Source organism: Scomber scombrus, chromosome 5 (genome assembly GCF_963691925.1).
Source record: "Scomber scombrus chromosome 5, fScoSco1.1, whole genome shotgun sequence".
In the NCBI taxonomy this organism is placed as follows: Eukaryota; Metazoa; Chordata; class Actinopteri; order Scombriformes; family Scombridae; genus Scomber; species Scomber scombrus.
The window spans coordinates 21,753,599-21,765,735 of NC_084974.1; the positions used below are offsets into that span (position 1 = coordinate 21,753,599).

Sequence of the window (12,137 nt, forward strand, 5' to 3'; positions counted from 1 at the left end):
TCCAGAGAAGGGAGAGAGTTACTATTAGCCCTCTCCCTACCCTCGCCACCTTCACCAGTTCCTCCAACACCCCATCTTCCAGCCATTTGGCATCTCCATGTCTTGCTCATGCCCAGCATTTTTAGAATCATCCCTAACTTAATTGCTGTCAGTCTGCTAGTCCCAGCAGCAGCAGTCCCTAAGATTAAATCACATCCCAGAAAGGGATGCTTGGCTGATCTTTTCTGATAGACCAAATGTTGTGCTGCTGCTCAAAGAACTCAGGTCAAAAACAGGAAAAACTACACCAGACATGCAGATGCTGAATTTCAAATATGATTACATTGATTGGACTGCTGGAACGTCTTACATTTACATATTTGAATTGTACATTGGCAATTAAATGTAGTGTATATGTGTTTGTGGGTGTACGCCTTAATGCCTGCACATGCACTGTACATACACATGAGGCTCTATTTTTGCTAATGTGCAAAGCTGTTGGAGGTAAAGCCATTTATAATCAGGGCAAGTCAGTGTTTTTTTAATTTTTTTATTGTGTGTGCGCTGCAATATTTCTAGCTTCAAGCGACTCCACTTGTGCCGTAGGCTTTTTGGTCCCCATTTTGGCGTGAAATTGTGCCTGTGTTTCCATCTGCTAAGACCACCGCTTACTGCAAACACAGGCACACAGAGCAATTTTCATGGCTTCAGTTGGTGCACACAGAGCCCCATTCACAATCATATTAGCTTCTTATCTGTGTTTTGACTTTCGTGTCTTTCACTTAACATAAAAATGTTAGCTGTTATGCATTTAAAACTGCATGCAGCAATCTTGGACCACTAGAAGGTAAAAACCTGCAGCATCGGATCATTGGAATAGTCTCATCTTACCAAGTTGCCACAGGGTAACATGGTAGCACAAAGATGCCTACTTAACCATCCAACAGAAACAGAGCAACATAAGACTCCTATTTAAATCATTTTGCTCACCAGCTTTTAACTACACTACATATATAATTGGACATACCTCAAACAACACAGGTTTCTTAATTACTTAATAAAGTATTCTGGCATGGAGTTTGCAAACATACTTACAGAGCCATCTATGCATTTATACACACCAGTCTTGAATGCTATTCTGTACAGATGCCAACTTTGTGTACATTTACAGGATGTGTAAATAGCAGCTCTTGGGTGTGAGCTCCCTCAAAAATCCAGCAACATTTTTCATTTAAGCAAAACTCTAAACACTATTTCCTCCGGATAATCAAATAATAACTTCTGTTGTGTAAACAGGATTAATTTGGAGCGGTTAGCTAATGCATAAATGTAAATCACATAAACAATTTGAAGTGCTAGAATTATTATGTGCATGTAAACATACCTAAATATAAGTAATTGGGTCCAACCTTTTTAATTACTGGGGTAAAAATGCACAGTCAATAGGCACTGATAATGTATTTTATTTATTTGCATTTGTGTACACTAACTGCATGAATATTCATATAAAGTAGGTTTTGGATGTCATTACACATGGACAGGAATTTTAGTGTGCACTTAAAAGTAAATTTAACATGAGATGAGACATCATCTGCTCTCTGTAACACATGTTTGGAGCTTTATGGTCATCACTGGGCTGCTGTGTAATTATAAATGTATTTCTAAAGGGTTTTTTTGTCTGGAGCATCCTCAGTTTATTAGGAAACATTGCTGCTTTAAAAGAAGATTAAGAAGTGGATTTAACTGCCTATTGTTTAAGCACCCCTTTGGTTACCACAGCTGAAAAAAATAACCATAGTAGCCATAAATATAGTCCCTAGTCCTCAAACTCTCCTAAACAAAAACAGGTTGCAGGTGTTACTTGTTTCTTTACTGTGTCCTCATCAGGTATTCTGCACATGGGCAACGGGGAGAACATCTTCATCTCCCAGCAGCCTCCTGTAATCGGCAGTGTGATGGGGAATGGGCGCAGGCGCAGCCTCTCCTGCCCCAGCTGTAATGGCCTTGCTGACGGAAATAAGCTGCTGGCCCCTGTGGCTCTGGCCTGTGGCTCAGATGGAAGTCTGTACGTGGGTGATTTCAACTATGTGAGGAGGATTTTCACCACAGGGAATGTCACCAGCGTCCTGGAGCTCAGGTAACCATGGAGTAACCTACCTAGCTCAGATGGGCCTGCACACAGGTCGTAAACCACGGAGGTCGATTGAGATAGACAGAAATGCCCTAAAGGCCCAGGATTGATAGTCCTGCCTCTCTTATTCACCTGTGTCAGCTAGAGTTTGGCCCTGATTGAGCCTGGAGAGGAAGTAATGGGGTCTTAACAGAAGCCACTCCAAGAAAAGAATAATTTCATTGTTAATGTCAGCACAGACAGGTTTGAGTAGATAGCAAATTAATTTTGTTATTAATCTATTACTTTTGACTAATTCCATCAACTAACAACTGTTTTTAAATCCTTTCCTCTAACAACTAACATTTCCTTTTCTCTCATTTTCTGCTGCTTTTGGCATACACTGACAGAAATAAAGACTTCAGGCATGGGTAAGCTGAACAGTATTTGCACAGATTAATATAGGTACAGCCTACATACTTGATGTTGAAGTGAACTTTTAAACCCAGTTCAGACCTGAACTTGAAAGCAACTGGAAGATCATATCTTAAAATACTTGCTCTCTGTTTAATTGTCATCTATCCAAAGCTGTAGATTTAGTGGTTTATTAACTGTGTCTCCTAAACTCACTTAATCTCTGGATTTATTGCCTTGTTCACAACAGTATTTTTGAATCTGTATGTGTGATTGCAGATGCTGTATGAAAAGAAAGCAGCCAATTGTAGGCTCAGTAGATGCTGCACTTTTCCTCCGGGTTGATCTCAGGAGTCAAATTACATTGTCCAGTATACTAAAAATTATATTATTGCCCCAAACTACTGTGTGAATAAAATTCAACAAATATTATTTGTAATAATATTATATTCATTTAATTCAAACTGGTTGTGGAATTACCATCTGTCAAGAAGTCTAAACTTTTCAAAGTCAGATAGAGAACATTGGTATTACCAGTTTATTGGGTGGAGCTGGGTAGTGTACAGTCATTGCAATCCAATATAACAATATTATGGGAAATCCAACCTTTTTGAAGCTTATATTATTTTCATTTTTGTGCTAGACAAGTGTTAATTCAATTCTACAGACCTTTGGAGACTGTAATTTATGGTGCTTTGTGTGTATTGCATATGTTGAATAGAAATAGGTGTTTTAATTATTTATCTTAACAACTATCCATATTATAAAATACATTTTAACAGATCTGCACACTACAGCCTCAGAAATGACCACATATTGGTCAGGGAAATGTCTGTGCGCTTTCTTTAGATCCCACATCTCATGCAAAGGGCCTTTGATTGATTTTGTAATAGATGGTCATGACCTCAACAAGGGAACATTCGTCAGACTGAAAATGAAAAGACAAGTAAATACGGTCACTGGCTCATACTGCCAGAATGTCAAAGCTAACAAAACATTCAAAAGCTTTCCTTTGCCTTTTCTGTCTCTCTGCAACAATATTTATATCTCAAAACTTTATACTGATCAAAAATGACCAAAATGTTAGGACACTCCTGCACACTAACACACATGGCCATACACACACACACGTGCATTTACCAGCACAAGATTAAAGCAACGTCAAAGCTCTGTATCTTTGCTCTCAGCACTCCAAACACATCTGCATATTAAAAAGGAGATTTACTCAGGAAAATACACGTGTCGGAATAAAACGGGTGGCTGCCTCCTGTTCATGTGTGAGCTAGCAGTGGGTGATCTCACTGTAATGTTCATTGACCCCCTTCTAAGGATGTCCCCATCCACTCTAACCAACCTCCCTCCATTACAGCGCCAGCATGCAGCAAAAATCCAATTATCTTCTACAAACTAGATGTTGTCAGTGAATATAGATGGAGTATATGGCCATAGCTCAAGGTCAGGGAATAACACCTCATAGTTTCAAACACTATGGGAGACCAACAGTGTTCTACATGCAACTGTGAACTGATAAGGTATCAACTCATTGCACATGGCTGATAGAATATAAAGTAGAGTCCAGTTTTTAAGGTTTACTACTGACCTACTCCACGACAGCAATCATTTTTCTTAGCCACTCGGTTGTACCTGGAATGTTCTGTAGACCAACATATCAGTCAACTTGGTCAGTGGGCTGATTTTGACATGTGCGCCTGGGGTTTACTGAAGTGTCCTGTCATCACTGATTCATTGAAGGTCAATTGTCATTTAAAATTATGTACAGGAGTTGACAATTCGGTAGACCCAATGGTCTTTCTTGTTGTTGTTGTATTATAAAAATATAAGCTTTGGCACTGTCACGCCAGCCATAAGCCCTAAAAGAACCCTGAAGGTTATTGTTGAGATTCTGTCTTAATCCACTTTGAATGACACCCTGCTGACAGGTTTCTCCATAATGCTTATCAGGTCTGGCAAAATTGTGCTGTCTCCTGCCCTGATAACTCTGGTCATCTTTAAGGTGACACCAACCACTACTGTACATCGCTAAACTGGTTACGAATTGCTTTGTTTGTCAAAAACCTATTGTTATTCAATTTACAATGATTCAATTCAAAGCTGGGAAAAACAGCAAATGATCCCATTTGAAAAGATGGAACCAGGAAAAAATTGTTTGCGTTTTTACTTAAGAAAGCGTTAAATGATTAATCTGTTTTAAAAAACTGTCAAAATTGGTTTTGTGAAATTTTCTGAAGATCAATCAGCCAATTAATAGAACTGGTTGACCTGGAAAACCTAAAGAGAAATGGCGTCTAGTCTGAATATGCACTGTATTTATGGGAGCAAAGAAAAGCCAGACACATCTGCAGTTTCAAAAACAGATCAGTTCTTCCTCTCGTCTTTATCTAGTGGGTAGTGCCATTGTATGTAGGTGCTCTGCCATGCAGCCATCCTTTGATATGGGCAAAATGTGTTCATTAGAAGCAGGAGTTTTCTACAGAATCATACACCCTACAACTTCTATGGATACATCTACAGTAATCTTTGTTTTCTGTGTTTTCTGACACCTTTCCTGAATCTAGTATGCTAATAGATTGTGTGTGTCCCGCCACAGCAGGATTGGTTATATTTGGTTCTATTGTCTGTCTGTCAGGTTGGGCAACCTCCTGTGGATTTGAAGGATTACTTTGTTGACTTGGTTGGAAATTTGATAGGATATTTTTCTGTGCCGGAATCTCCGCCTGATGAATGCATAATGTGTTTGGATTGTTGTCTCAGCTCTGCATTTGTGTCTATAAAAATGTCACGAGGGAAACGGAAAACATACTTGTTTTTAGTTCTTCTAGCAATAACCATGCTACTACTGTAGACACTGTGGTTTCATTCTATTGTTTTCAGATGATATCACACAGAAATCATGGGTCAGGGATGGAGCAGTTATTAGGATTCCTGTTAAAAGATCCGATGGATACCAATGACTAAATCCTACTACATTGTTTATCTTTGTCTTCTCAGCTATGTAACCCCTTCAGTACCACTGTTGTTTCAATAACTCAGAAAGAAACTAGACATCTCTATCCACACATATACAGTATTTTCATGTATTGTATATCTATTATGTATATGACTATGTACATATGTGGAGTTTCCACTCTCTTTTGACAATGGGAATTTCTAACTAAGCTGACTGTATTGTACATGTGTTCTAAGCTCCGCCATTATGTCATGTTTAATTTCATTCTGTTTTGCCATGTTTAATCTCATTCTATTTTTTTTTTTCCATGTCCTTGGTTTAAACTGCAATTTTGTCCAATTGACTCTCTAAATGGCTTTTGAATCCATGTTAATTGTATTACACAATGTTTCTTATTGAAACCACTGTAGCCCTTCCAGCTTTATTGACTTGGGCTTCGTACTCCTTTTTCCCCTTCTTTCAGTAACAGCCCTGCTCATAAGTACTACTTGGCCACCAGTCCAGTAACAGGTGCTGTGTACCTCTCAGACACCGGTAGCAGGAAGGTGTTTAAGGTGAAATTCTTGAATATTGTGAAAGATGTGGCCAAGAATCTGGAGCTGATAGCAGGCACTGGTGACCAGTGTCTCCCATACGACGATACTCGCTGCGGAGATGGAGGAAAGGCTGTTGAGGCCACTCTCACTAACCCCAGAGGTAAATGGATGTTATTAAAAAACAATGTTGTGTGTAGTGTTTCGAGTCAGTTGAGGCTCATTTTTCAAGTCAAAGTCAGCTTTTCAAGTGGACCAGATTGTGAGATAGTTGAAATACAGTAGTCCCATAGGCTAGATCAATACTTCAGTTTTCACACATTAACTTCTATTATCTTTATTCCATCACTAACTACATATACCTCACTAGCTTCAGTTATTTAAAAACTGAATTTATTTTTTAAAGCATGCCTTCCCGTGTATTTATTGGGGTCTTTTTTGTTGTTGCTTCCATATTTGGATGCATTAGTCATTAGACCACATGCTTGCTTTATGTCCTCCACTGGGAGGTCACTGTGATTCATATGTACTGAAATAACACTCAAGCCCCACTGAAATGTGCATGTACAGTCCATGTTTGTGGGGGGTTTTTTAAAGAGAAATTTGCTGTAGACTTGATGTTCATGGCTGCTGAAATATGGTGTCAGACCCTGAAGTAATACAGAAATAAAGAGATGTGAATAGCTTAGCTAAGGATTGTTTTCTTAGCTTTAATGTTATCTGAGGCAGAGAGACCAAGAAACAAAAGAGAATTTTAGTTGTAATTGAATCAATACTTACTGTACTCTTCATCTTTTTTATGTTTCTTTTGTTCTCCATGATTGATTAAAAATCAATCCTAGAAGTTTTCAGCTTTCATTGCTGTGATTAGTCATACATTTTTATTGCAGTGAATAGTCCTTAATTGTTATTTAGTGGTGCCCTTTCATCACATTAAGTCACAGATAAACAAAATAATTGATGGCTATTTTTCTCTTCTGTCCCTCGGGTAATTTGTTTTTATCTCCAGGCATTACGGTGGATAAGTACGGTGTAATCTTCTTTGTGGATGGGACTATGATTCGCAGGATTGATCAGAATGGTGTCATCTCTACTCTTCTGGGCTTCAATGACCTGACCTCTGCCCGACCTCTCAGCTGCGATTCTGTGATGGACATCTCTCAGGTATGACCTTTCTGACCTGCGCAGCTGGCGTGTGTTTTCCTGTCTCTCAACCTATACCATTCACCTTGACTGACCCTGGTCTCCAAGATGCTTACATCTTCATGTGAGCTTTCAGTTCAGTCGCTGGAAGCTCTTTGCCTGGATTCAGGGGTATTCAGTTACGTTTTGATCCACATTTGCTTTTGTTTCACAGGACTTGCAAAGGAAAGTAAGGTAGAGGAAGACAGTTAAAGCCTGCAGGCATTGTGCAGTACGAGTTTGCTGACTGAGTACTATTCACATAAGCCCATGTCAGTGAAGTCTTTGTACCTATGATTTATTGTGAATGGTAAATACCAATGACGGAAATAGTTCTATTCAGATCTATTCATTTTTTTATATAGCACTTTTCAAAACAATGTTACAAAGTGGTTTCCAATCATGCCATCATCATGCCACAAGAGGAAATTCTGTTCACAGCAAGTGTTACAAATATCAATAATATAACAAATATCACAGTAGAGGACATTAAAAACTTAAATACAATACACAAAAGAGTCCATGTGACTTGAAAAACCTGCAAAAAAAAAGATAAGGACAAGATTGAGTCTTATGCTGTGCGGTATGGTTTTTGTTATGTTTAAATTGTGTTTTATTTGAAGTGTGTTTATTTCACATAGAATATGCACCTGATTCTTGCTAAACCTGTATCTCTGACCAGAGAGGAGGATGCTAAATTCTTAATATATAATATAAGATTATGAAATGAGGAAAGCAGCCACAAAAATAGATGTGCCAGCCTGGTGAAATACAGAATGTCAATAATATTATGGTTAAGGAGCGAATACGAATATAAATGAAAATAAGCAGTTATTGAAACTCAGTCCAGACTGGGAGAATGGAATAAATAAAGCACCGGAGAATAGAGCCCTGCTTAAACCTGAAGTGGCACTGTAGTCCTGGGAGCTTCCATGTCTGTGTTGGCCACACAGCTCAAACGCTCAGGGCCATTGACCTATAGCTGTAGGGGGATGACGAGACTGACCTATAACCTCACGGACTCTCGATTCACGTGCACATGTTTACTGATGCACGCAAACACATGTACACACACACACACACACGCACACATACACACATATGTACAAGACCACTACACCAGACATATCCCCCAGGCAAGGACGCTGCACTGAGGTCACATCACTCTCTAATTCAGTGGCCTCCCTTTGGATGCGACAAGACATACTTTTTGCATACTGTACCAGCCTTTGCATGGTTGTTTTTCCCCCACATTATATTTTTCAGCCCAAGGTATTAAGAGTTGTTTTGTCATATTTGCCATGGCTAATAATCCAATAAAATGCAATTATGTATTTGTGTTTGTGTGTGTTATCTACAGTATCTATAATTGTTATAGTTTTACTCCCATAAAAAACATTTCTGGGCTTAAATGATACAATGTGGTTGATACATAAGCCCTGCTCCATGTGCATGGACTAGTTTGTTTCTTGTCTCATCGTGTATGTTATCGAATATGATTAGCAAACAGGTCCTGACGGGGCCTCAGATGCCAGTGGAGAGAAGCTTTCTGTGTATTTGAAATGATGTATTCAGAGAAGGGAGCAAAGCCTCCAGCTGCCTATTTCCAGCCCCAGGGGAACTCGAACCCCCTTATGACCCTTGCTTACTGCTGCTTTTTCCCACACACACACACACACAGAGACACAAGCGCCTATAGATGCTCACCTCCCAGCTCCACAGCAGTGAGGACACAGGCGGATTGACTGCAGCTCCACAATGATGACAAATCGCACAAGCACTGCCAGAGACACTCAGACAGTAAAAAGCATCCATTAAAAATTCATCCAGGGCACATAGCTTCCTACTTCGAGCACTCCCCAATCCCTCACTTAGGACCAGAGTTTCTTTGGAGTAGGCTCATCACAGCTGTCGTTACTTTTGCTGCTCCTCACCTGTTTTAGACACACAAAAAATCATTTCAAATGTCTCTCTTTTCTCTGATGAGGTCATTGATATTTTGCCATGCCATCTGTGCAGGGATTGTACTGCAGTAAAAAAAAAACACTCTTAATTTGATATGTAGCTCTATAACCTTTCTTTCTTTCTTTAAACTTTTTATAATCATGCAAAAGGACAAGATTTTGACCATGTTCAAGAATCTTTTAATTTGTTTACACCAAGGTCTTACGTCCTTGCTGTTTCAGAAATCTGTTCCATTTTCTGTTTAAAGTCTTGGAAATCTTTACCATATCCCCAGCTGAGTTCAAACTTAAATAGAGGGAAACCATGTCTTAAAACAAGATCACTTGAACATATTTCAAGGGTGTTAGCAGCTTCAGAAAGCTTTATCAAGGCTCTGACTGTGACATTCAATTCAAATGTGTGAGGGACTTCAAATAATGACATATTACTCTTCTTCAGACAGGCGTCATGCTGGTATGAGCAAAGAGTGAAGAGATTGTTAATGGAAAATGTCATTACAGTTCTAATACAAGTTCAAATAAATATAAAAATAGTTTTGTGTTGTGTTGGTGCAAATCCATGGCTCGCATCTTCAGCTGATGAGCACATTTTGGGTTTTTCGCTGGTGGTAGCTATGTCAGTCGGGCACTACTGACAGCTGCCCCATTGTATAAAAGGGAGGGTATGATCGAGTTACAGCATATGGGACAGCAGCTCGGGAAATATCCCCTCATCATTCAGAGTGGCGTGAAAATCTCCTTACAGGCAGCTCCCTTGAGCCACTCCACACTCTGGCTCATGAAATATTTAACCACCAGTGTTGACAAGAAATAGGTTTTAAGAAATTGAAAGTCTCCCTTTCATTTCCCAAGTAAATGCATTTTCTGCTCACATGTATCCACTGCCAGTCCCCTGTTTTTTGTATGTGGCCAAAGATATGCCTTATTATATAAACCACCTCCGTTTTGTGGGGGATGATGGGAGGTTCATGGGATGTGAGCTGTGTGTGATGCTTGGATTTGTTTTTCAATCAAAGGTGTGCAGCAAAATACTAAGAAAATACAGGCAGAGTGCATGGTCTCTGTAGATACATAAACATACACCTACACACATTTCTAGTGGGTCATAAGTGATGATTGAGGGGAATTATTTTTGTATGAGTCTATACATTGTTTTGTTTGGAAAATCTTGCATACTATACCTTTTAATATAATATTCCTAAGAGATTCCCCCTGGGATCATGAGTGAAAAAGGGCGAGAAGAGGCTGGTAAATTGGATGAATCCAATCATTCCAATTTGTAAAATTGCCTGATATATGGTTAGCAGAACAATAAGTCATAATTTAGGAGGCCAGAGGCAGGCTACGCTTTCATTTGGTAAGTGTGCTCCAGTTTCTTTTCAAGGACTCATGCAATCTGTCGTCATTACAAAATTAATAACCCAAAGCAAGGAAAACAGTGACTCAGAAGAGGTGAAGGATGCAGAAGTCCAGTCCTTAGGTGTCCACAGCTCTCATGATCAATTGCAGTGTGCTTTTTTCAGTTAGTCTGATAATTTGAATTTTTATCTCTCTCTGCCCTTCCTCAATACTATTGTTATTATCTTTGATCTTATAAATCATGTTGTTGTGTTTTCCCTTTTAACAGTACACTAGCTGCTATTGTCCTCCTTATCAGATAATAAATCGTTATAGGAAAAAAAAAAAAGTGCTTCCTCCCGGCGTAAAGTATGAGATAGCCCACCTTTTTCACAGCAGCCTATCTTTTTTGTAAGCAGTTTTCAATTATTCTTCCCTTGAGGGACTTATTTTTTTCTTATAGAGGGAAAACTGTGTGGATCAATAAGAGTTTGGTCTGTTTTTTGTAATCGTAAGCTGATATTTTTGGTGTGCTTTTCCCTCTTAGGTGCGACTTGAGTGGCCCACAGACCTAGCAGTGAGTCCCATGGACAACTCCCTGTACGTCCTGGACAACAATGTAGTACTCCAGATCTCAGAAAACCATCAAGTCCGTATTGTGGCTGGCCGGCCCATGCACTGCCAAGTGCCCGGGATTGACCATTTCCTCATGAGCAAAGTAGCCATCCATGCCACACTGGAGTCTGCCAATGCCCTAGCTGTATCCCATAATGGCATTTTGTACATCGCTGAGTCAGATGAAAAGAAAATAAACAGAGTACGACAGGTGTCCACCAATGGAGAGATCTCTCTGGTTGCTGGTGCACCTAGTGGCTGTGACTGCAAGAATGATGCTAACTGTGATTGTTACTCTGGAGATGAAGGCTATGCCAAGGATGCTAAGCTGAATGGACCCTCTTCCTTGGCAGTGTGCCCAGATGGAGAACTCTATATTGCAGATCTCGGCAACATTCGCATCCGCTATGTACGCAAAAACAAGCCCTATTTGAATCCCCTCAGCATGTATGAGGTATCATCTCCCATTAATGATGAACTCTATCTGTTTGAGTCCAACGGCAGCCACGTTTTCACGCAAAGTCTGACTACAGGAGACCACCTCTACAATCTGACCTACACAGGAGCAGGAGATCTGAGCAGCATCACTGATAAGAACAAAAACACAGTGATGATCAGACGAGACACCACAGGAATGCCTCTGTGGCTGATGGTCCCTGATGGACAGACATTCTGGTTCACCATTGGTACCAACAATGCCCTCAAAACTGTTGCTGCTCAGGGTCAAGAACAAGCTGTAATGACCTACCACGGAAGCTCAGGACTTCTAGCAACTAAGACGAATGAAAATGGATGGACGACCTTCTATGAGTAAGTACTATTTAAAGAGTACTCCACTGAAAAGCATTGCATTCATATAAGATTATTGGATTAGTGATGGGCAGTTACAAAAAGGATAAAAAATGATGCAGCAGAACTAGGGAAATCATCTTTTGTATTCCACACATTCTTCTTCTTTGTCAAATCCTGGAGGTTATACTGCCCACAATGCAACTTGACCATCAATAGTTCAGAGATTCAGGTGTGCTGTTCAT

General features: G+C 39.7%; 1 protein-coding gene across 6 annotated transcripts in view; it reads left to right on the top strand.

Moving 5' to 3' along the window:
* The window catches only part of tenm4 (teneurin transmembrane protein 4), a 123,948-nt gene that overhangs the window by 89,904 nt on the left and 21,907 nt on the right, over positions 1–12,137 (top strand). For 3 of the 6 annotated variants that reach the window (XM_062418929.1, XM_062418930.1, XM_062418932.1), the window contains 5 exons: positions 1,867–2,116; positions 2,500–2,520; positions 5,935–6,167; positions 7,014–7,168; positions 11,036–11,913. In XM_062418929.1, the coding sequence (XP_062274913.1) occupies positions 1,867–2,116; positions 2,500–2,520; positions 5,935–6,167; positions 7,014–7,168; positions 11,036–11,913 (1,537 nt within the window). The remainder of the gene's footprint in view (positions 1–1,866; positions 2,117–2,499; positions 2,521–5,934; positions 6,168–7,013; positions 7,169–11,035; positions 11,914–12,137) is intronic. The other 3 variants (XM_062418928.1, XM_062418931.1, XM_062418933.1) reach the window with 1 other exon arrangement.